This window comes from Aulonocara sp. 'chitande type north' Nkhata Bay, linkage group LG7, assembly GCF_057382095.1.
Source record: "Aulonocara sp. 'chitande type north' Nkhata Bay isolate Kocher_YH1m ecotype deep benthic linkage group LG7, A_spYH_male_GT1.1, whole genome shotgun sequence".
NCBI classification, from domain to species: domain Eukaryota; kingdom Metazoa; phylum Chordata; class Actinopteri; order Cichliformes; family Cichlidae; genus Aulonocara; species Aulonocara sp. 'chitande type north' Nkhata Bay.
This window is the reverse complement of record NC_141350.1, coordinates 34,631,727-34,654,390: the sequence shown is the minus strand read 5'-3', so window position 1 is coordinate 34,654,390 and position 22,664 is coordinate 34,631,727. Positions and strand designations below refer to the sequence as shown.

The 22,664-nt window shown below is 43.8% G+C and overlaps 1 protein-coding gene and 1 long non-coding RNA gene across 4 annotated transcripts in view; one reads left to right on the top strand and one right to left on the bottom strand.

The window, feature by feature from the left end:
• Positions 1 to 5,382, bottom strand: part of spag8 (sperm associated antigen 8) — a 12,731-nt gene extending 7,349 nt beyond the window's left edge. For 2 of the 3 annotated variants that reach the window (XM_086300170.1, XM_086300168.1), the window contains exons 1-5: positions 5,179 to 5,381; positions 4,023 to 4,182; positions 3,756 to 3,801; positions 1,705 to 1,819; positions 1,388 to 1,450 (exon numbers count right to left, since the gene is read on the bottom strand). In XM_086300170.1, the coding sequence (XP_086156296.1) occupies positions 1,388 to 1,450; positions 1,705 to 1,819; positions 3,756 to 3,801; positions 4,023 to 4,182; positions 5,179 to 5,247 (453 nt within the window). In that variant the 5' untranslated portion in view covers positions 5,248 to 5,381. Of the gene's footprint in view, positions 1 to 1,387; positions 1,451 to 1,704; positions 1,820 to 3,755; positions 3,802 to 4,022; positions 4,183 to 5,178 lie in introns of all 3 variants that reach the window. The other variant, XM_086300169.1, reaches the window with a different exon arrangement.
• On the top strand, positions 5,185 to 22,664 carry LOC147325597 (uncharacterized). The gene is made up of 3 exons (XR_015130357.1): positions 5,185 to 5,422; positions 22,333 to 22,483; positions 22,566 to 22,664. It is a non-coding gene; the product is annotated as an uncharacterized LOC147325597 (long non-coding RNA).

Below are 22,664 nucleotides of genomic sequence, written 5' to 3'. Positions count from 1 at the left end.
GTGCCTTATGTATGAATTCTGGTTGTGCTTACTGACCTCGAACTGATTTTGGCGTGCAGAAATCTGTTAAAAAATGTTTTAGTACAACTTTGTTAAGCCACACTGCTTGATGGATTGTCAGAGCATTACGGCTGCCGTAGTGAGGAGCTTTGCGGAGTAATCTGGGTCCAAAACTCCGTCCTGTTCAGGTCCCAAACGAACACTGAGAGTTAAAAACGGTCTAAATTCTTTCATCTTTAATTAAATCATCAGTGATGCTGCTTTACCAGGTGTAACAATTAAGTTTAACATCCAGGCATCCATGAAAACAGAATTTATTAAATTTAATGGAGTTAGAAGTTAACAGGAAGTTAGCTCGCAAGTTTCCACCTAAACATGACATACCATGTTCTGACTGAGAGATTTTTGAAACTAATTAAAACGTACAGCTCTGCTACCACTTCCAACATAAATGAAGACAGAAAACTAAACAGGAGTGGCGTTTGCAGGGTTACTGAAGTTGGACTACCTGGTATATAATGTTGTGCTACCTGATTGCTAGCGACACAGCTATGTTAGCATAACATTAGCACAGTGAAGCTGGAGGATGAACGCCAACTTTTTTCCACTCGATAAAATTTAACGTGAGGGATTCTGGTGGTCAGGGACAAATGCAATCGCATAGCAGGATGCTATACACGGGCCAAACTTCAGTCAGGAGAACAACTGAGATTATTCATCCACAATACGAGGTTAGTTATTAATATACTGCAACAACATGGGGATAGAGCAGCTGCGAGAGAATTCAACATTAATGAATCACTGTTACGGAAGTGGAGGAAGTGCAGTTTTTGCCTTTACCCATATTTCAACAGTGCTTCATCTCTTTGCTATGACTGCCGGCATAATTTGCAGATGATAATGGTTGTAGCTGCTGCAATGCTTTCCACCAAAACAGGCGCAGCTTGATGACGTCATCAACATGCACTATCGCGATAGAGCGGTATAGTCAAAATCTCTATCGTTGGCCAAATTTATATCGTTTCTATCGTATATCGTTTATATCACCCACCCCTACTATGACTAATCACAGCAGAGAGAGGTGATTAATATCCTCCTCTTGACCTTGGTGGATAAGTGTGACTCTCCTGCTGCTGTTGTGTGTTCCCTGACATATTTCATGGTGCTATTAGTGGCTAAACAGTATTCTTTAAGAAAGGAAAACATCTGCTCAGACACTAAGGACAGACCGCAAACACAAGTGTTCATCATCAGACAGGGAAAATTGCTGTGCTGTTGATCACATATAACTTTCAACCGATAAATAAATCACTTAAATAGAACTTAAATATGGATATTTTAAAGGAGAGAAAAAGAAACCACTATGAGATAAAGCAGTCTGACTTACCTGTATCCGCTGGCAGTTTTCACTCCAGAATGTGATGGCCTGGTCAGTTTTGTAGTCATGAACCTGTAAAAAATTAAACCAGTAAAATGTCAGAAAGATTTTCAGGCTTTTATAGGAGAGGCTGATGATGTACTTATTATTTTAGGTATTCTGCTTCTCACAGCAACTGTGTATTTCACATAACCAAAATACAAACAACTCAAAGAGGAGGAAATTAAAGTATGGAAATTTATTTTGTAGTTTTGAAATCAGATTGTTGCTGTTTGGGGAGATTAAGCACAGACACAAACACACACAAAGTTTGTAACTCTACATACACGTGTTGTTTCAGGTTTATGAGGCACAAATCCCTCCACACAGAAATCCTTCTGGGTTGTGGAGCAGTACTCCGTTTTGGGAGTCAGTGGGTTCAGATCAGCATGAATCTTCTCACTGTGAAAACAAGAAGACAGAATCTAAGCACCAAGCAGCAGCACTTGCCTGTGATCCAGCACATACAGTTTTTGTTGTTGTTTTGTTTTTTTAAGTGTAGCATGATGTAATTAAATGATTTTGTAAACAACCTATTTACTATAAAATATACTGAAAGTTGCTGCACATTGAAAGGAGCCAGCTGAAGTGGTTTGGGCATTTATGCCTCCCGTGCGCCTCCTCAGAGAGGTTTGTGAAGCCCCTGGGCAGAACCAGGACATGCTGAGGAGAGACTATGTCTCTTGGCTGGCTTGGAAATGCCTTGGCTTCCCCAGATTAGCTAAAGGTGGAGGTGCTAGAGGGAGGTCTGGACATCTCTGCTGCCCACACAACTGAGACCCAGATAAACAGCAGAAAATGGATGGTTGGATGAATTCTAGGTCTTTCCTGAAATCAAAAATCAATCAGTGCTTCCCATCTGAACTCCTCAGACACAGATGATTTTTTCCTATAGTGACGTGAATATATTGAAAGAAGCCACACAAAAATTTTGAGGTGGGTTGAAGATTTATGCTCTCTCTTGTTTCCCAGAAGTTCTGAAAATCATTGCATTTCAAGTACAGAGATATCCAGCAGACCTGCAATATATTTTTATGTTTTATACACAAAGCTTGCAGTCTGAACAAAGAGAGAAGTCTGAGTAACATGTCCAAGTTATCATTTAGAACATGCAAAGAACACTATTTCACAGCCATAAGCTGCACGTTAGAAAGGTACTTTGGAAACGAAATGTATGTAAGAAGCAGAACTTGTTTTGATCATCCAATTACCCAGTTTACACCTTTTCAAGTTTTCTCCATTTTCTTAAATTTGTTTTTCCATTCCTGAAATTTTCACATGGCTGCTTCATGTACTTAAGAAGAAAATTTGCCTTTAACTCCTGTGTGTAGGGCCTGCAACTCAGAAAATATTCAGAATTCATTCATAATGCTAAAGTTAGTATCATAAAAAGAAAAGAAAATCAACTGCTTCTGAAAGGAGTGATTTAAAAAAATAATATTATATGCAATTATCCATCTGCCTCATTTGCTATTAAGATTAGCCATCCTGGAATGATGTCTGACCATACAAGGATGGTTTTTGCTTTCTTTCAAATCTTTTGACGGAACGTAGCACGCAAGCTGAAGCGTTGCATTCACTGGAAATAGTAAAGTCGTCTAGCCCTAGCAGGTGCAAGAAGCACTATTAGCCAGGCGCAGTCTGCTCATGCCCACACAGTCCAGCGAAGAGCTCTAATAAATGCAAACATGTGTGGGTGAGCTGATGGTGTGCAGGGCGTTTAAGGCTCCTGGTGTAAGCATCATTTATTTGCATCGTTTCACGACACTCAGTGTCTCTGTGGTATTACATATAGTATATAAAATATGTCATACTGGACTGAAATGAAACCCAAAGCTTGATACTCCGCCAATCTCCCATCTGGCTAGGATTATTTATACACAGTGTTGTGCTTTACATAACAGCCAATCAGCCAAATCATACAAAGCTATTGGACACACCATTGGTGTTTGCTTATAAAACTCGGGAAATTTAGTGTATGGTTTAAAATCAAATGATGACACACTGTCTACTACTAGTCAAAAAGTTTTCATTGAAGACATTACGCTTTACAGGCTTTTATGAGTTGTTAACTTGTGTGGGATGTTAACAACCACCTCTGCAGGGATGGACTTTATAAACCCCATAAGGGTGACTGGCCCCTGTGTAAAATAACACCATAAAGTCTGATTTAAAAGCTATCACAGCTGTGACTGAACAGTAAAACAAACCCCGACGTGTAAATATTACATCACCTTCCCCTCAAGACATGGTCAGGCAGTGCTCCTCGTCTCCATAAACAAACCACTTCCAGAAATAATTCGTTTAACATCAAAAGACTTGTTCATAGTTCATTTACCTTATCATCTGGGCAGTGTGTTTTTTAAGCAGCTCGCCTCTGATGCCTGAACCGAGGAAAATACAAAAGACAGGATGAACAGGGCATGCATAGAAAGCCATCCCCCAGAATAAAAAACTTTTTTAAATTAAAATAAGAAGAGGTTACATCAAATAATAAAACCTTTCAGCTCTTTGTAAATGCTTCTCTGTTCTTTACATGGCTCTTAATGGTATGGGTTTCAACATTTTTTTTCCATTCTGGCTGGTGAAAGATAAAGACACATACCCTGTAACCTCCCCACTGGAGTCTTTGGAGCAACATAAGCTGCTTTCAGCGTAGTCACAGACTCCATCTTGGACTCCAGGTCTATTGTGAGAATCCCCTTGTGGCCATGTATGTGCTTGTGTGTCTTTGGGTCCTCTGTATGGAGATCTGCAATGGCTCTCTGAGTAAAAAAAAACAAAAAAAACAAAAATCACAGGATTTTTTAGTCGGGTGGAAAACCATAAAAATCTACAATTTTGGATAAGTAAAAAAATGTTTTTGTACTTTTTCCAACTGTACACCATCACAGCTGATTATAAATCAGACAATCAAGACATGACTGCAGTGCAGACTTTCAGCTTTATTTCAAATGGTTTTACAAATGTATTGAATTATCTGGTGAGGAATTACAACTATATTGCTACACAATTACTGGCCAGTCCATTAGGTACACCTGTTCTTTTTAAACTGCTTTTTAATGCAACTATTGAATTAGCCAATTACATTGTAGTAACTCACTGCATTTAGACATGCAGATATGGTCAAGATGATCTGCTCAAGTTCAAATCAAGCCTCAGAATGGGGGAGAAAGGTAATTTAAGAACATGGCGTGGATGATCTGGGTATTTCAGGAACTGCCCATCTACACGAATTTTCCCACAGAACCGTCTCTAGGGTTTACAGAGAATGGTCCAAAAAAGAAAAAAATATCCAGTGAGCAGCAGTTCTCACGGGTAAAATGACTTGTTGATGCCAGAGGTCAGAGAATGGCCCGACTGGTTTGAGCTGAAGGCAACAGAAACTCAAACAACCACTTGTCATAAGCAAGGTATGCAGAAGGACATCTCTAAATACTACACAAAATAGCAAACCTTGAAGCAGATGGGCTACAGCAGGAGCAGACCATACGAAGAATTAAGGCAATTCTGAAGGTAGAATTGGATCCAACTTAGTGCTAGCAGTGCTAGCAAGGTGTACCTAATTCTGTGGCCCTGAGTGACATCCGTGTTATAACATATACTTGCTGTGTCAGGGACTCTGTCTTTCAAATATGGTTACCTAGACACCAGGTGTTAGCTCCAGATTAATTATTAGATTAAATTAGCAAACGTTGTTAAGAAGTCTCGCGTGAACTTTTAACATTAGCTAAACCTCGGAAATGGTTCACAGCACTCACCTCTTCGACCCAGTTATGCAACATCGGTTTTCCAACTTTATGTCCCACAGCGGCTGTCTGCTCGGTCATAACGGGAACAAAACTATGGAACTGGACTGAACGCAAGTGAATGGAGCTGCGGGTAGCTTCGGGATCGTCTTTCTAAGTTAAAGTTTACGAGCATCGCTTAGCAACAGCGTTTGTTCGACGGAAGCGTCGCCATGACAACAACAACAATGCACAACGTAGCACGTTGTAAGAAAAGGTAAACTTCCGGGTGGAATGCATTTTAAAACCTTATTTGGGGCCAACATTAGCAAACCCATGTTTTTAATCAGACTTGGCTGGTGATTCTATTTTATGAGCCAGTAGCAACTGAAATTAAATAAAATTTAGACAATGCTTTAAAACAGCTAAGATTTAAGATGGCTGTCAAATTGTGGGACTGTACGTTCCAGGTCCTAACCTGAGGTCCTCAGCCAAGGTTATCCCACAATTTCAGCTGAGAACCAAGGCTGATCCAGCTTTTTCAGTCAGTGGACCCACTCTCTGAATCAAGCTTCCTAAGAAGGCTCACTGTCATCTTTTAAATCCATCTTAAAGACATATACGCAGCTTTTTTCTGTGCCTGCACTTTGATTTACATTTATGTTCTCCATAATAATTGTTTTATCACCTTCCCCTAATTATCCTTTTTAATTCATTTTTTAATATTTGCTTTTAATTTACCTGTTTTTCCATTTCTAATTTTCTTTATTCCTTGCTCTTATCTCCATTTGTTGCCAGTATTCTTTATGTTATTTCATTCCATTTCCCATCTTGTACTGTGAAGCACTTTGTAACTTTGTTTTGAAAGGTGCCATGTATAAATAAAGTTATTATTATTCAAGTTATATATAGTCTGTCAAATATCATCCACATTTACAGAGGAGCTAAAAAGCTTTCCTCAGAATGAAAGTGGAATAAGACATTCTTCTTCACATTCTTTCGGGTGAGCACAGAGGCAGAGCTTCTAGTCTCCAGGAGACAGCTGAGCGAGAAAGTGCTGTCCCGTGGGGTGCAATTAAAGTGAACAAAGATGACACCCCTGTCATCTGATCACCTGGTAAAACGGCTTTACAGCCATTCGCTGATTGATACATCTACGGGTACAGCCATCCTGCTGAGCAAGGGTTGTGCTGCCATTGGAGGAACATTTCAGGTCAGAATTTTTTTCTCCCCCTCTATTGAACTCTCTTATTCTTCCATTACATAAGGCAGAGCTTGATTCAGCTGTGAACAGTGAAACAGCAACTATAAATCATCAAGTGAACATGAGAAAGTATAGTTGTATTAATATGATCCATACAGGCAGATTTTTATAAAGAAACTATATCTTTTTTAGACCGACAGACTCCAAGTGCAGCCCTTAATACTTCAATGTGTCTCAGTTCAGATACACTGTCATGTAGTACACTAGAAAGCACATACTTTCATTGTCAGTAAGGTGCTGTTGTCTCAAACTGTACATGGCATGTTGTGCATTTTTGGACAATATAATGATTTCTGCATTTGTACGACTGATTTTTCGGAACATTTACAACCTGTTCATCCACACATCCAGAGCAATATACTTCTAGATTTAATAAACAAAGCCCAGCAGACACATGGAAAGACCAGACAAAAATCTGCTTCTTGTGGAAACTGGTAGTCCCTCCCTGCTTGCTTCAAGATAGTAACGCTTGATCGTGAGGCCTTTTAAGTCTTCCACAATTGACAGTTTCACAATACATATTCTATGTGTCACAAACTGGCCTACACAAACATGACAGAAAGAGAGATGCACAGCAAATGACAATTAAAAACCTCTTCATTTAAAACTAAATAAACCACGGGTGGCCAACCAGTCAGAGACCAAGAGCCACTTTTTTATTGTGTTACCGCAAATAGCCACATCATACACATGAGCACACATGAACATCACCCATCCCTTCCTCTCTCTCTCTCCCTCTCTCTCACACACACGCACAAAAAATACACACACCTCTGCTCAGCCAGATTTATTGTAAATGTCACACACCAACATGATAATGACAGAAATGGACTCCTACAGTACTAAAACCACAGGCCAGTCATTTTCTGTCATGAACCGAAGTTCAGTACGCAAGCTGGACCCAGAAGCAGAGACAACACGCACAGGAGTACGAAAAATAAACTTTATTTTAACTAAAGGTGTCCCGGAAGGGTCAAAGGAAAACACGCGAGAAACTAGAAAAACCAAGGGACCGGGGGATGAGTTACGCAGGAACGCAGTAATCGGGACTGTGGGAGGCTGCAACAGAAAGAGGGAGAGAGTTACTGGGGAGCGGGGAAATAGCAGCATACGTGGGGGGAGAGTATGAGTCTTACAGTCAAAGCGGGGCCGTGGGAGCCGGAGGGAGGGGTGAGGGTCCGCGGGGGAGCTCCAGGAAATTAGAGGTGATTGGTACTGGAGGCGATCCAAACTCCAGACGGGCAGGTGGACAGGCAGGTGGCTCAAAAACACGTCGAGCTGTTACCTGAGCGCAAAAGAAAAGATTAGCGTTTGTTCAGGTAAATGAGGGTTTTCACAACCGCCTTCCCGTGGGTGTACGTTACCGCTGTGAGACGACTAACGGACTGGCGTGGAGCAGCTGGCTGGGCTGGATCAAATAGTCCACCTGATAATCGCCTGAGATGGGATGCAGGTGTGGAGTTAACAGCCACACCCGTGGGCGTGGGCATCCCATCAGCTCCTCGGACACCGGGCTGCGGACCATGACATTTTCAACAATGAACATTGTGTGCACTGTCTCACACACACAAACTCTCAGTTCAACCAAGTCCACAAACAAAAATATAATAATCTACAATAGCATTTTTCTTTTACTATGCATGTTCTTTAGTGGGACTTCTGGCATTCCTTGCCTTGAACACTCCTCTTCAAATTTGGCTTGTATTCCGTTGTTGTCACTCAAAGCAATTCTTTCACATGAGTGTCAGTCAGAACAGATCGATGCTTTGATTTCACATATTTTAGGGTAGAAAACACAGACTCGTGACAGTATCTTAAGAGCAGCCCATTTAACATTGGGGTATTTTTCCATTGGCACACTTTTCCAGAACTCAATGGTCCATTCCCTTAAAACAGGTTTCAATTGGTCCTCCTCATAAAGATCAATCATCTCCAACTCAGCCGCAGCTTCATCTGTGACTAGCGGGACTTTCAAACAGTCCGTCTGTGCATTAAATGGGTCGACGAGGAACGTAATCTGTGGCCTTTTCTATTGTAGATCACGGAACCAGGTCACAAAGCTTTCGTGCAAGTTTTCAACCAGCATTGCATATCTGGCTCTTTGCTTACTCAGGGCGGCGCTGGCAACTTGCCCGCTGGCTTTAAGCAGAGTGGGAAAATGCGTTAAATCTCCTTTTTGAATATGCGCCTTGGACAGCTGTAGTTTGTTGACAAACGCAAACACACTTTGCACCAGGTCAGGCAGCATTTTTAACTTACCCTGCAGGGTCAGTTTCAGTCTTTCCAAGTGACACAGATCCATAATCCATTTGAGGTCCGAGAGCTTGGGATAGTCCTTGTCCTTCTCTTCCATAAACAGTTTCACGGCATCCAAAAGCTCAAAGACGCGAGAGAGTACCTGGCCTTTTGACAGCCACCTCACAGTGCAGTGCAGCGGCAGGTCACCTGGAAGCCCTTGGTCCAGCTCAGCGATGAGATTCTTGAATTGTGTGTGGATATAGTTGACGACTTCCATCACAGGATTTAAGACGTTATGTAAATTCATTGATTTAGACACGAGTTGCTCCATGTGGATGATGCAGTGGAAATTCCAAAACTCAGGAAATGTTTGGTCAGCTTTGCACAGCCCCACAAGCACGTTCACAGATCCCATCATGGCTGGTGCTCCATCCGTGGCTATTGCAGTTAGTTTCGTTATGGTCAGATTTGCTTTTTCAAATGCAGCCATCATGGTTTCTTTTACGTCTATGCCACGGGTTCTGTCTTTTAATGGCACAATATCCAGGAGGTCTTTGATCACGCAATTGCTTGACACAGACGATTGCCAATTGAGGCTTGTCTTGTATATCACAACTCTCATCCAATGCGACACTAAAATACTCGTGCTTGAAGGTCAGAGTGCAACTGTGTTTCAATAACCGTGTTAATGTCCGATATTCTGTGTCCAACAGTGTGCCGGACAGTTGGACGTCTGATACCATGTGTTTTAGTTTGTCGTTTTCAGGAGACAAGATTTCAACAACATCACTGAGGCATTTTTTAACAAACTCCGCTTCATTGTATGGGTTTTTAGCCCTTGCAATGTTCCAAGCCAGCTGATAGGAACGTTATGGTCTCTAAGCGCTTCGTAAACTTTGGGAAAAACTGTATCTGCTTTTCTGCCTGACTTTTCAAAATGGCCAACTCGTGCTTGCAAAGTTCAGTCCCTTTTGGTAATCCCTGGTTAATGTTAGCATGGAGTGAGCTTTGAAGCTTTGAAATGCGCTAATTACATCTGACATATGAGACATGGCTTGCCATTGCGTTTAACAAAAATATATAAACTCTCCCACTCTGTTTAAAACGTCCTGTATTCATCTTCATGGTTTCGTTTTGCTGTGCATTTTTTCCCTGCCATTTTAAGGGTGAACTTGCCCCTACTGGGAAACTTTGCGGTATTTTCATCTCACCCACATGCGCATTTGATGAAAATACCATATTGAATTCAAGCAAAGTGAACATGCACATTTTAAAACAACATCATCAACAAAAAACCCTCCAAAACGCAAACACAAACTTTGATATGTACGTAAGAGCCGCATGAAAGTAGGCAAAGAGCCGCATGCGGCTCAGGAGCCGCGGGTTGGCCACCTCTATGCTAGGCTGTCACAGAGGTAGTCATACATGAGAGAGCAACATTTCTTTAATAAATATGTTAACAATCAGACAGTTTAACACTGCTGGCTTTAACATTTCTGAGTATTTATCCCTCTGGGGAGAAAAGTGAGAGAAAGGAAACAGAGAAAGAAGAAAATGACAATGACATTATTTAAACAGAAGCATCAGATGAGCCTTCAGCTGTTCGGTGAGGTTAGGTTATGTCATATGGAAACCACAGGTATTATCAGATGTGTGGCATTCGACTTATTCTACGCCAGGTTGAGTTATATCCCATTCATTATGTCATTAGCATTACCAGACAGAATTTCTGTATAGTAATCTCCTTTAAGAGCTTTACTTTATGCACCCCTTCATGTTACACCTCGGTTAGCTGCTTGTTTTATCTGCTTTGTGTGTTGTTTTTCTTATTATTTCCTGTTTGCTACAAGTTGTTAAATAGATTCATCTCATTCTATCAGCTGTTTTCCTGGAGTATTTCTCAAATATTTGGGAACAATTTTTCTGTCCCAAAGTGCCTCTCCAGCTGATCAGATTACAGATGAATGGGGACAAGCATGTGAGCATATTTTTATTATTGACAGATACATTAGCATTTCATATGGCATGACATTGGTAGTATTTTTTTTAAATCTTTCCTTTCAAGTTAAGAACTGTTGCTATAATGAATAGTTTGTAATTTTGTTATTTAATGGGTAATAGTATTTAGGTTTGCACATTTCAAAATAATTAAAATAGTTAACTTGTTGTTTTAAGTCGTGCTCTGCTGGTATATTTTATCAGTTTCCAGCACTGTAAAATACATGGTAAGGTTGTCTAAGACATACTGTCCACCATTACCTCTTTATTAAGCAATAAAGAGGTAATGGTGGAGATGCTGAGTTGGGTGATTGGTGATGTATATAGGTAGAGGTTGGGGCCATAATGTGAATTCTGCTCAGGGCCCCATAACACCTTGGGCCAGCCCTGGTGCAGTGCAGCGCACGTACCTACAGTTGCTCTGGCAGCTCATGAAATGGCCACTTGAGGCTCCACAGACTCCCAAAAAGCATTTAATTACTTTTCTCGCATTCTTTAGCAAATTCCCATCACTGCTTTGTAAGTGCATGGCCTCTGTTTCCCCACCACCTACAGCAGAACATTGTTTCCCATTTTCACATGATGCTGCAGCCCTTTTGATCTGAAGGTGAATGCAATTTGCTTCTACATCAAGAAACTCCATCACTGGAACAAAAAAGCCCCTCTCAAACCTCAATTTGATTTTTTGTTATTTGGTCAGCAATCAAATCATGGACCATTTATTCATGCAAACTCTGCCAAATTTAACGCTCAGTGCTTGTTACCGTGGATATGAACCACAGAAACAAACCACAGAGAGTGTTGCTGGGAAACAGCGAGAGGAGTTTTCACTGTTAGACAGCCAGAGTGTCTGCAGCAGTCTACCCCCTCGGCATGAAGCACAGTCAGAAAGCAAATCAATGTTTTATGGATGCTCGACTGTCAAACTGTGCCTCGTCATGGCATGCAAACTAATAGATGTCCTCCACCCGTTAGTTTATATCTATTCAACTATACGATGGCTGCATATTTCACATGTGCTCCACTGGAAGAAAAGCAGCAATGGAGAGATGAAGTCATCAAAGGGTGTACTTTTATAGAAAGACATACTTTAAAGAATTTATTGCTTTTCAGTTTTTTGCATTTCTTCTTGGTGCTCTCCATCTCTAATCTTCATCAGCTGCTGAATCTTCCTCACATCTGTCTTCTCTACCTGGATGTGCTGTTTTCCTCTTCTGTACCAGTATGGTAGATGCACCACCGCTTCCATCTGTCTCTCCCTCACATATTCTCAGGTGTTGTGGAATAACTCATTAATTTTAATGTCATATCCACAGACAATCTTGTGAAGTGCTCCAAGTACCTCACTGTCATGGTCCTGGGTCGGTGACCCAGCGCTTTTAGTTTGTTATCATTTTCTAGATGATGATTGTTTAAGTTCTGTGTTATTTTCGATCTGCCTCTGAGTCTGCGTCTGTATCTGTCTGTCTATGGTGTCTCCCCATCTGTTTGTGAATCTGTCTGTTTAGTTCAATGTCTTGTCTGGTTCCATGTATCTGAGTTTCCTGTTTTATTGTGAAGGTCCGTGTCATATGTGAGTGTGATCAGTTTACGTTTCCCCTGTCCCGTCAGCCCAGATTCCTCCCAGCTGTGTTGCCCTCCTGTCTCTCATCCCCTGATTACTGGTGTGTGTATTTAAGCCCTGTGTGTTCTCCTGCCTGTTGCTGGTTCGTCTGTGTTCCTCCGTGTCAGTCTGTTACCCTGTGTTCCACGGTGTCCTGTTCCTCGTCTGCGTCTCTCTGCTATTCATCATCCGTTGTCATATGCTCCTAGGTCTGTTATTTTAGTTCTCCCAGTTTAGGTGTCTTTAGTTGTTTGTTATGCCCCACTGTTTGTTTGCCACTACACCTCTGTAAATAAACCACCGGTATCTCATCCACTGCCTGCATCTTGGGTCCTCCTTCTATATCCACACGGCTCGCCTCGGCAGCCGTGACAGTACGAACCGGCCACTATGGACCCAGCAGCATTCAACCCGCCCAAGGAGCTCCGGGAGGACATTGTTTACTCCGTGGACAAATTAATCAACGCGTGGCTGGAGCACGAGGGGAGAGAATTTCGCCAAGCCGTGGCTAATCGGCTACAGCGCTTGGTTTCTGGTCTCCCCTGGCTGCTCAGCTCACTTCACCCGCTCGCACAGAATTTCATTCTGAATGGACTCCGTCTTCACCCCCCGGCTGCTACCACCCACCCTGCAGCTCATGCTTCACTGCCCAGTCTGACAGAGGATGTTCTGCCCGGCCCGTCAACCCAGCCTTCGAGGGGGAAACGGCGCTCACGCTGCCGACGCTCCTCGCCACAGTCGGACCTGGGGATTTCCGAGCAGCCAGCTGTGGTGAGTGGACAGGACAGTATTGTTGGTCTGAACTGTGGGACCGTTTACTCAGGGGTGATGTTCTGTACGGCACTGGACAAAAACTGTTTATCGCCAGAAGCTCAGTTAGCCGCCCGGCCAGAAGCTCAGTTAGCCGCCCGGCCAGAAGCTCAGTTAGCCGCCCGGCCAGAAGCTCAGTTAGCCGCCCGGCCAGAAGCCCAGTCGCCACCTCCGCCACATTCAGCCTCACAATCCATAGCTCAATTACAGTCACAGCCAGACTTATTACAAACCCTGTTACAATCCATGGCCCAGTCAGTAGCCCGGTTAGCAGAAGAATCATTAGCTTTATCCTCAGTTCAGCAGTCACCAGCCCTGCATCCTGTGTCAGTTGCTCCACTACCTGTTCAGCCATCACCTTCACCTACTCCTCCTGTACAGCAAGCCATGTCAGTCCAACCCATAACGGACAGTTCAACAACTCCGTACTCTAAGCAGAGAGACAAACCCAAGAACAATGTCAACATTCCTCAAAGGCTGGCCAGTTCTGAGACTGAGATGCACTCCAGGGCCTCCCCAGAGGCTGGGTTTCAGCCCCCATTAGACTCTGGACCCCTGGAGTTTAAGAAGCCAGCTGAGGACTGCACAGAGCTGTCGCTGCCTGAGCAGGGTCAATGCTCTGCGCAGCTGCAGGCCGCTATGTGTTTGCCAGAGGCCCGTGTGCCTGCTGGTCCTGTTCTGTCCCTGCCAGAGGCCCGTGTGCCTGCTGGTTCTGTTGCGTTCCTGCCAGAGGCCCGTGTGCCTGCTGGTTCTGTTGCGTTCCTGCCAGAGGCCCGTGTGCCTGCTGGTTCTGTTGCGTTCCTGCCAGAGGCCCGTGTGCCTGCTGGTTTTGTTCTGTGTGTGCCAGGGGCTCCAGTGCCCACTGGTTCTGAGACTGTTTTTGCTGGGGGGCCCGAGGAGCCCGTCCAGCCTCCTTCCTCGTCAGCTGGGGGGCCCGAGGAGCCCGTCCAACCACCAGCTGCTCCACCAGCAGCCTCATCCACGCTTGCAGCAGCAGTTTCATCCATGCCGCCACCTGCTGCAGCGCCTCCGTCTGCATCCCCCACGCCGTTGCCTGGCCCGGCCTCTGCTGCATCCTCCACGCCGTCGCCTGGTCCGGATTCAGCATCCTCAGCGTCGCCTGGTCCAGCGCATGCTTCGGCTTCATCTGCTTCACCTGGTCCAGCGCATGCTTCGGCTTCATCCGCTTCACCTGGTCCAGCCGTGTCTTCATCCTCGCCTGGTCCAGCCTCCGTGTCTTCATCCTCGCCTGGTCCAGCCTCTGCATCTTCATCCTCGCCTGGTCCAGCCTCTGCATCCTCGTCGTCTGGTCCAGCCTCCGTGTCTTCATCCTCGCCTGGTCCAGCCTCCGTGTCTTCATCCTCGCCTGGTCCAGCCTCTGCATCTTCATCCTCGCCTGGTCCAGCCTCTGCATCTTCATCCTCGCCTGGTCCAGCCTCTGCATCTTCATCCTCGCCTGGTCCAGCCTCTGCATCTTCATCCTCGCCTGGTCCAGCCTCTGCATCTTCATCCTCGCCTGGTCCAGCCTCTGCATCCTCGTCGTCTGGTCCAGCCTCCGTGTCTTCATCCTCGCCTGGTCCAGCCTCCGTGTCTTCATCCTCGCCTGGTCCAGCCTCCGTGTCTTCATCCTCGCCTGGTCCAGCCTCTGCATCTTCATCCTCGCCTGGTCCAGCCTCTGCATCCTCGTCGTCTGGTCCAGCCTCCTCATCAGCAGCGTCCGCCTCGTCTGGTCCAGCCTCCTCATCAGCAGCGTCCGCCTCGTCTGGTCCAGCCTCCTCATCAGCAGCGTCCGCCTCGTCTGGTCCAGCCTCCGCTTCAGCTTCCGCCTCGTCTGGTCCAGCCTCCGCTTCACCTGGGGCTGCAGGGGCCACGCAGCCTTCAGGTCCCCTACTACCACCTCCACATCGTCGGTCATCTGCCTGGCCGCCTGTTGGGCATCTCCGCCACCGTGGACGCCCTCCTGAACGCCGCCACTGCCTTCCACGTGGCCGGCCTCCGGACTTGTTTCCACGCCACTGTTGCCGTCCGCACGGTCGGCCCCCAGAACTGTTTCCACGCCGCTGTTGCCGTCCGCACGGTCGGCCCCCAGAACTGTTTCCACGCCGCTGCCTACTGCGTGGCCGGCATCGGGACCGGCCCCGCTGCCGTTCGCATGGTCGGCCTCCTGAACTTGACCATCTGGGCCTTTTGGACTCTGTCCCTCCGTCCTGGGCCCCCTCCGCCCACCCTGGTCGGGTGTTTTGTTTTTTTTTTTTTTTTTTTTTTTTTTTTTTTTTTTTTTGGTTTTGGTCCGTTTTTGTGTTTCTGCTGGGCTGTCTGGAGCCAGCCCTTGAGGGGGGGGTACTGTCATGGTCCTGGGTCGGTGACCCAGCGCTTTTAGTTTGTTATCATTTTCTAGATGATGATTGTTTAAGTTCTGTGTTATTTTCGATCTGCCTCTGAGTCTGCGTCTGTATCTGTCTGTCTATGGTGTCTCCCCATCTGTTTGTGAATCTGTCTGTTTAGTTCAATGTCTTGTCTGGTTCCATGTATCTGAGTTTCCTGTTTTATTGTGAAGGTCCGTGTCATATGTGAGTGTGATCAGTTTACGTTTCCCCTGTCCCGTCAGCCCAGATTCCTCCCAGCTGTGTTGCCCTCCTGTCTCTCATCCCCTGATTACTGGTGTGTGTATTTAAGCCCTGTGTGTTCTCCTGCCTGTTGCCGGTTCGTCTGTGTTCCTCCGTGTCAGTCTGTTACCCTGTGTTCCACGGTGTCCTGTTCCTCGTCTGCGTCTCTCTGCTATTCATCATCCGTTGTCATATGCTCCTAGGTCTGTTATTTTAGTTCTCCCAGTTTAGGTGTCTTTAGTTGTTTGTTATGCCCCACTGTTTGTTTGTTTGCCACTACACCTCTGTAAATAAACCACCGGTATCTCATCCACTGCCTGCATCTTGGGTCCTCCTCCTATATCCACACGGCTCGCCTCGGCAGCCGTGACACTCACAATAAAATCCTTATATACAAATGAATGTTTTCTGTCTGCTGAAATTCTGGAGGGGCTTTAATTTGAAGCAGTTCCAGAAAATGTTGAGCTCTAAGAATGCAACTGCAGTAATTTTAACAGAGCAGGAAAGGATATAAAAATAAAATAGGAGTAATTGGGCTTATCAAGAAGCAATAACCTCTCAAGCTGTAGAGGATAGTTGGTATAAGATCAAATACGGAGATTGAAGGTATTTAATGATAATGTTGTGCCTTTTCAAAACTGAATCAACACACAGTCTTTACCACTCTGTGACTATTTTAATTTGCTTTTTGTTTATGCTCTTGCATAAAATATACTTTCGTGATTGTTAAAATGTCACCGTGTTAACCAAAATAATTAATGCAGGACATAGTGGTGGTGATGCAATGAATGACCACAGATAAGGAAAAGTCGAATATGTACTTTAAACAGAATTTAAAGAAAGAGAGTGGATTAATATCACTATATAAAAGTAAAGAGCCGATTAATAACAGTAGACTGGAGGTGAACGAGGCATAGCTTAAAGTAGCCAAAGCCTCCGTCATGTGAACTCTGACGTTTTGACCTGGTCACCCATGTCAGGCACAGACTGTCCTGCAATATTTTGGTTGCTCAATATTTATTTTTCTTTTAACGGAAATTTCTACAGTAGACACTGAAAAACAGGAAATTTTCTGTCATTTACTTACTTAACTACTTAGATGTAGTATGGATGGCTCTGGATGGATGGAGGACTTTATCAGCAGTACAAGCTGTAAAACTTAAAAATACCGTCGAAAGTCCCAAAATGTATGCCCTCCATCATATTTACCAAAGCCATCAGGTGGGCTGGAGTGGTGTCTTTATCGGTCTTATTCTGGCCACAGGCCTTATGTTTGACACCCCTGCTGTAAGCCTTTTCCTGTGGATTTTCCGCTCTCTCTTTGCCATACGCCTAGCTTCCCACTAGCCCTTTCTGCTTTCTTTATCTACCAATGAATCCCATTTTTCTTTGATACTATGGACAAGTAACTATCAAAATAAAACAGGAAGTGAGTGCTCTAATTAAATGGGCAAACACGCATTTGGAGGGATGACACAGAGGATGGGAAAGCAAACACTGAGGCAACAAATTCACCTCTAAAGCTAAATTATAACAACAACTGAAGTCTCCAGAAATACTCAAGAAACCATAAAGATCAATAAACAAAACTACGAACATGAAACACAGAATCTGAACTCAAAAATTCAGACAGACCCAGGATCATGACAATTACACTGCAGCAAAATCACTGATGCCTTTGCACGTACCCACAGCCACAGAAGTATTGTTTGTGAGTGCATGAATGTTGTAATCCTTGTGGTGGTTTGGTGGTCATGTAACATAATATGTCCTGAAGTTTTTGTCTAGTTTCAAATATCATCATTAAGAAGCACACAAAATACAGATTCTAAACTTTAGGTGGAAATTAATGCTTCGGTCTTTAACCAGACAGTTGGAGAACGATGCTGGAAATAACCACGCAAAGACCAAAACCTATCAAGTTTACATAGCAGTTTGCTCTTTTCCTCCATTTAACCAAGTAATGGACAAAGTCCTCCAGTCTGACACTGAGGATATATCAGTCAACGTTGTAACATCCTTTTTCTCCCACAAGAGAAGAGAAGGACAGGAGGTGATGCTATGTACTCTACATATGAAGTGAGTTTTCTGATCCGCCAAGGATCATCCGAAGGGGATCTGGCCTTATTTGGATTTTTAAAATCTCTGAAAACAAAGAAAATAATTCAGACTCAGAAGTTTTTTGTTCGCTCTCTGTGGCATAATTATGTCACATTTTATAAATGTCTATAGTCTGTATAGACAGGTTATAAATCCCACATACAGTACACATACAAAATGACAAAACTACTGCTGCTGTGAAGTGTTTGTAGTAGAAATCCTTGTTTCTGTGCTTCTACAGGAACATCATTCCTCCAAAAGCAAACTAAATGTATTTATTCCCACGGCAGAGGCATTCAGACCTTTTCAAGTAAAGCATGTGAGAAGATAAAAACTCTTGGAGCCTGGAGCAGGACTCTCCCTCCTCCCGTCATTAATGTTGTGGCTTACAGCATGTGTGGTCACGCCGGCGGGAGTGCGAGCTGGACTCGGATCAGATTCCCCAAATCCAATTCATGTAGTTGGTGATTCAAAAACACATGTTGCAGAAGGAAGTTTTTCCAAGGCTTTCTCTCTCTCTGTGTGTGTCTCTAACTAGCAAGCAGAGCGCTTGCTATTTTTGTACCACATTGTGATTACATGTTGACTGACCATCTCCATGGCTACCAGCATCTCTGCAGATACATTGATGAGGCGTGAGAGTGATGGCCTGTTTTTCTCTTTAGCCAAATCACTCTAAGACCTGGCACCACATCAGCTTTCATCTCGTTACTTTCATCTTCCCCTGCAGTCACATCCTGACCCCCAGACCGACCCACACCCTCCCAATATGAGCCTCAAATAACTAACAGCGATCGTTGGCTTTCATCTTCAGGCTCCTCAAGGATGGAGTCATGTTGCGTGACATCGTTATCATCCTTAGTATACCTTCACGCCATGCCAAAGGTGTTCTTTTTTAAAACATTTAAAAAAAAAAAAAAGAATGAACCATTTACTAAACAATCTGAAAAATGCAACAACAGTTTTACGGTTTCAAAGGTCTTGCACATAACCACATACAATCCAGTCTGAGATGGACAATTATTTCACGACCCTAAAGAGGATCAATCAGCAGTGGTGTGGTGACTCACAGGGACATCGTCTTCCTCCCATTCAATAAAATATCTCCTTCAGAGATCCATCGGAGAGCAGAACTTCAAGTTAAAGGAGCCTATGGCCAGATATAATCAGACACCCGATGTAATAATTAAAACATTAATGCTGTTTTATGGAAGCTGATGAAAAAAAAGGCTAGTTTTTTTATTGAAACAACAGCACAAACTGTGACGTCTGTGACTGACAGCCTGGTCTCAGAAACAGCCACAATGCAACAGACAAGCAAAAAGCTACATGTGCGTGTTTACAGACAGGAATCGTCACGTTTTCGTGACTGTCAGACTTTGTAACCAATGGCTTCCATGTCGATAAGCATGTATAATGTCGAAAATCTCCAGTGGGAATGCATCACCATAGCAACCAAGAAATCAGAGCTTTAAATGAAGCGGAAACCCTTCTCTTTTAACCCCAACCATGATCTGTTTGTCAACTAACCAAGCTGATTTTAGTGATAGTGAATAAAATTAAATGTGAAAAATCTGTGAGGTGAATTACCTAAACTTGAGGATGCACCGCCAACCCCTCTATCCTCCAGATGTGGATTATTTTTCCAGCTTTTAAAAGTGGAAAATATTAAGTTTGCGTACATCCACATGTACGGTATATACGAGACCGGGCAGTCAGTTGATGAGATGTTGTGTTGTGTTTCACCACCTGCTGTGAGGCTGTGTTGTAAAGCCTCGGTTGAGCATTTCGCCACCATAATCTTGCTGTTTTGTAACCGAATGTGACAAATAAGTGTTGGATGTGACTAATGGTGCATTTATAACAAACATGAAGCAAGTTCTGGAGCGCGACCTTTAGCTTTTTCAGAACTTACCATAAAGTCATATGATTTTACTCTGTCCTTTTCTCTCGTCTCTATCTAAAAGTGAAGTTACAGCACATAGATCGAGCTACCCACAAACAGCCTGTCTCTCATTACTAAATATCGGTGGCATAGACAGAGTCCGAGCTGATGATGCAGTTTGGATTTGTAGCTGAAGCTGAGACAAATTCACGGACTGCACAGACTTTTATGTAATCGCAAGTGATGTGCAGATCAATACTGAAATATCAATTCCTCTGATACCAGTCATTTATGTTCTAGAATCGATTCTCATATTAAAATATCGATATTTTAGTAATTTAGGGTAAATTTGTAGTTTATCATTAACAGGAACACAGTGGAAAGAAACTATATCGTTCGGATTGTCTACATTGGACGGAACTACTTTCTCTTCTGCCCTTGGCTGTATAAATGTGACGCAGCCGCTTGGCGTGTGCACTCACAACAATGGCTGAGCGTAAATAGAGTCATGCGTGGACGTATTTTACTTCCACAAACAGCCAAAACGCGGTTTAAGTCAACCTCATCCTGTATTAAAAAATACCTGAAACTTGCAGCTACGGCCATTAACCCATCAGGAAAAGTGTGAGCAAGAGGGTAATTATCTCATAGACTTCTCTGGAATCTGCGTCACCCTGCGCTCATTTTAAGGCCATTTAAACTTTTTACATGTGTAGAATAGGACCTTTTTAAAATGTATTTGTATTTTTTTAAATAAGCTTGTAACTGAAATAGACCATTTTATGACCTCAGCTCATTAGGGGGAAGATGAGCAGTGTTAATTAACTGGGTCCACGTGGTTTGGTCAATGCACACATGAAAACACTGTAAAAGAAAGAGTGCAGGGAGGTGGGGTGGGAAAAAGGTTAAAGAAAAAGCAACTTTTAAGAGAAGCATGACACAGGACTCCTCTAGATAAAAACAAAAAAGGAAAACTAAATAAATAATGGATTGCATTTTAAGGCATATGACCGGACCTGTGCTCCAATCAGGGGCTAGCATACCAATTAGCATATAAATCAGTTAAAATACACTATAGAAAGAGGTGCAGTGACCCAAGACTACAACACATCTGCTATTGCTGGTCTACCAAAAAAATCTGAATGGTTTTAGGTGGATTATCTCAACAATTTCCCCAACCCCTCTGCAAGGGTTATTTTTCCCCACAGTGCTGATATAAAAAGGTAAATTGGGAACAAGTAAAAAGTAAAGGAAAGATGAAACAACAGGGCAAGGGAAAGGAATGTATCCAGACTAATATTTATGTAAAATCCGCTGGTAAATATGTAGAAGGACCCATCATCCAGTAAAGTAATTAAATATTTGTTATATAAGCAGCTTTTGCCTCGATGTGAGAGCCAACCTCACCAGTTTCTGTAAATTACATGGGCACCGTTAAGGAAGTGCTCTGAGCATGTTGCGGTGCAGAAGTCCTTAACCTGTCTGCGAGCAAACGAAAACTGAGATTTCAATCGGTCAGACCTCAGAAATGGCTGTCAGAGCGAAGCGCCCTGGAATTTCAACAACATAATTCAATTTGCCCTGTTAATACATTCAACACTGTCAGATCTGTGTCTTGTGTTTATCTAGCTGGAATAACACTTACAGGCTGCGCCATGTGGCCCATAATAAAGAGCCGCGCCACTGTGTGCCTAAGGGAGATGGCGTTATGTCCACTGCCCTTTTTTTGTGCCCCCTTTTTTACTTCTGAGCCAAGGTCTTATGTTTTAGCTGGTCATCACATCTTTTAGAAATCCCCCTTCTCGTTTTCTTCTTCTTCTTTTTCTATTCATTGAGGTGTAGCACTGTCTGTGAACAAAAACACCTTGAGCAGACATCTGCTCCATCCCACATGAAGGCAAACACAGAAAATGTTCCCTAACTCAGCTTTTACAGGAATTTAAATAAAAACGATTGGCTTATTTTATTAACACAAGGAACAAAGTATTAAATGACATGGAGGAGTGCACTTTTAGACATTTCAGAAGGTCTCCTTAACTTTATTTAATTCATAATAAAAATAATCTGTCGCGTATCTGGTGTAAAAAATCTGTGACAAATCTAATATGTGGAAAGAAGGAAACAATGGGACAATAATTAATGAAGCAAATATCAGCCATCTTTAGTGAGTTTTCATTTGGACGAACTCCTGCTCGTCCATCTTGAACTGCAGTTTGCAACAGTACTGCTGGATCTAGTCCACAGCCTCATCATGGATGTTAAACTACATAAGTAGCTGACATTATTTCCAGGATTCATGTGCGTGTGTGGTATTTTGTGTGTTAATTACCTTGTGTGTCATGATCCGTGGGAGCAGCTGAGGAGTTTTCATTTGTCAGGATGGGTCCCTGGCTACTGGCCCGGGCGGAGTCTCTGCATCACACCTGAGCTCCATCTGCTGTCAATTACAGGAGGACTACTTAAGCCAGCACTGCCTGCTACTCGTCCCCAGTTCATTCTGCCACCCACAGTGGTAGCTGGGCCACATCTGCACGCCACTCTTAGCGCTCCCGCTTTTTGTGCTTAACTCTGTTTCCTTGTGTACATATCTCCACACTATCCCGTCTTAGACGCATCGCCTGTGATAACTCTCTCTCTCCAGCGCTGGCTCCTTTGTTATACCTCTGTGATCTGCTCCTACTAGGAAAACCATCATCCTGTTGCTTCACCTGCTTGTCCTCCTGCCTGCTCCGACGCTCTTGGCAAGCCATTCTTCCCCTCTTGCACTGCAGATTTCCTCTCTCTGGATTCTTCCACAGAAACCCTCCCCAAAGCTCTTCAGTCTGGACCTGCACGTAAGCCAACAGCACCTCCATAATATTCACTCTGGTCATCTGCTCCCTTACCTTCCAGTAATCGCTTTTCCCTCTGTTGCAGCACACCTGCGGTTCGAATCGTGACCTCAGCGGACAGCCTTCCCCGTGGCCGTCCCCATTTCCACCGGCTCTTGTTTGCCTCCGTTTTGATCTCCTTCAT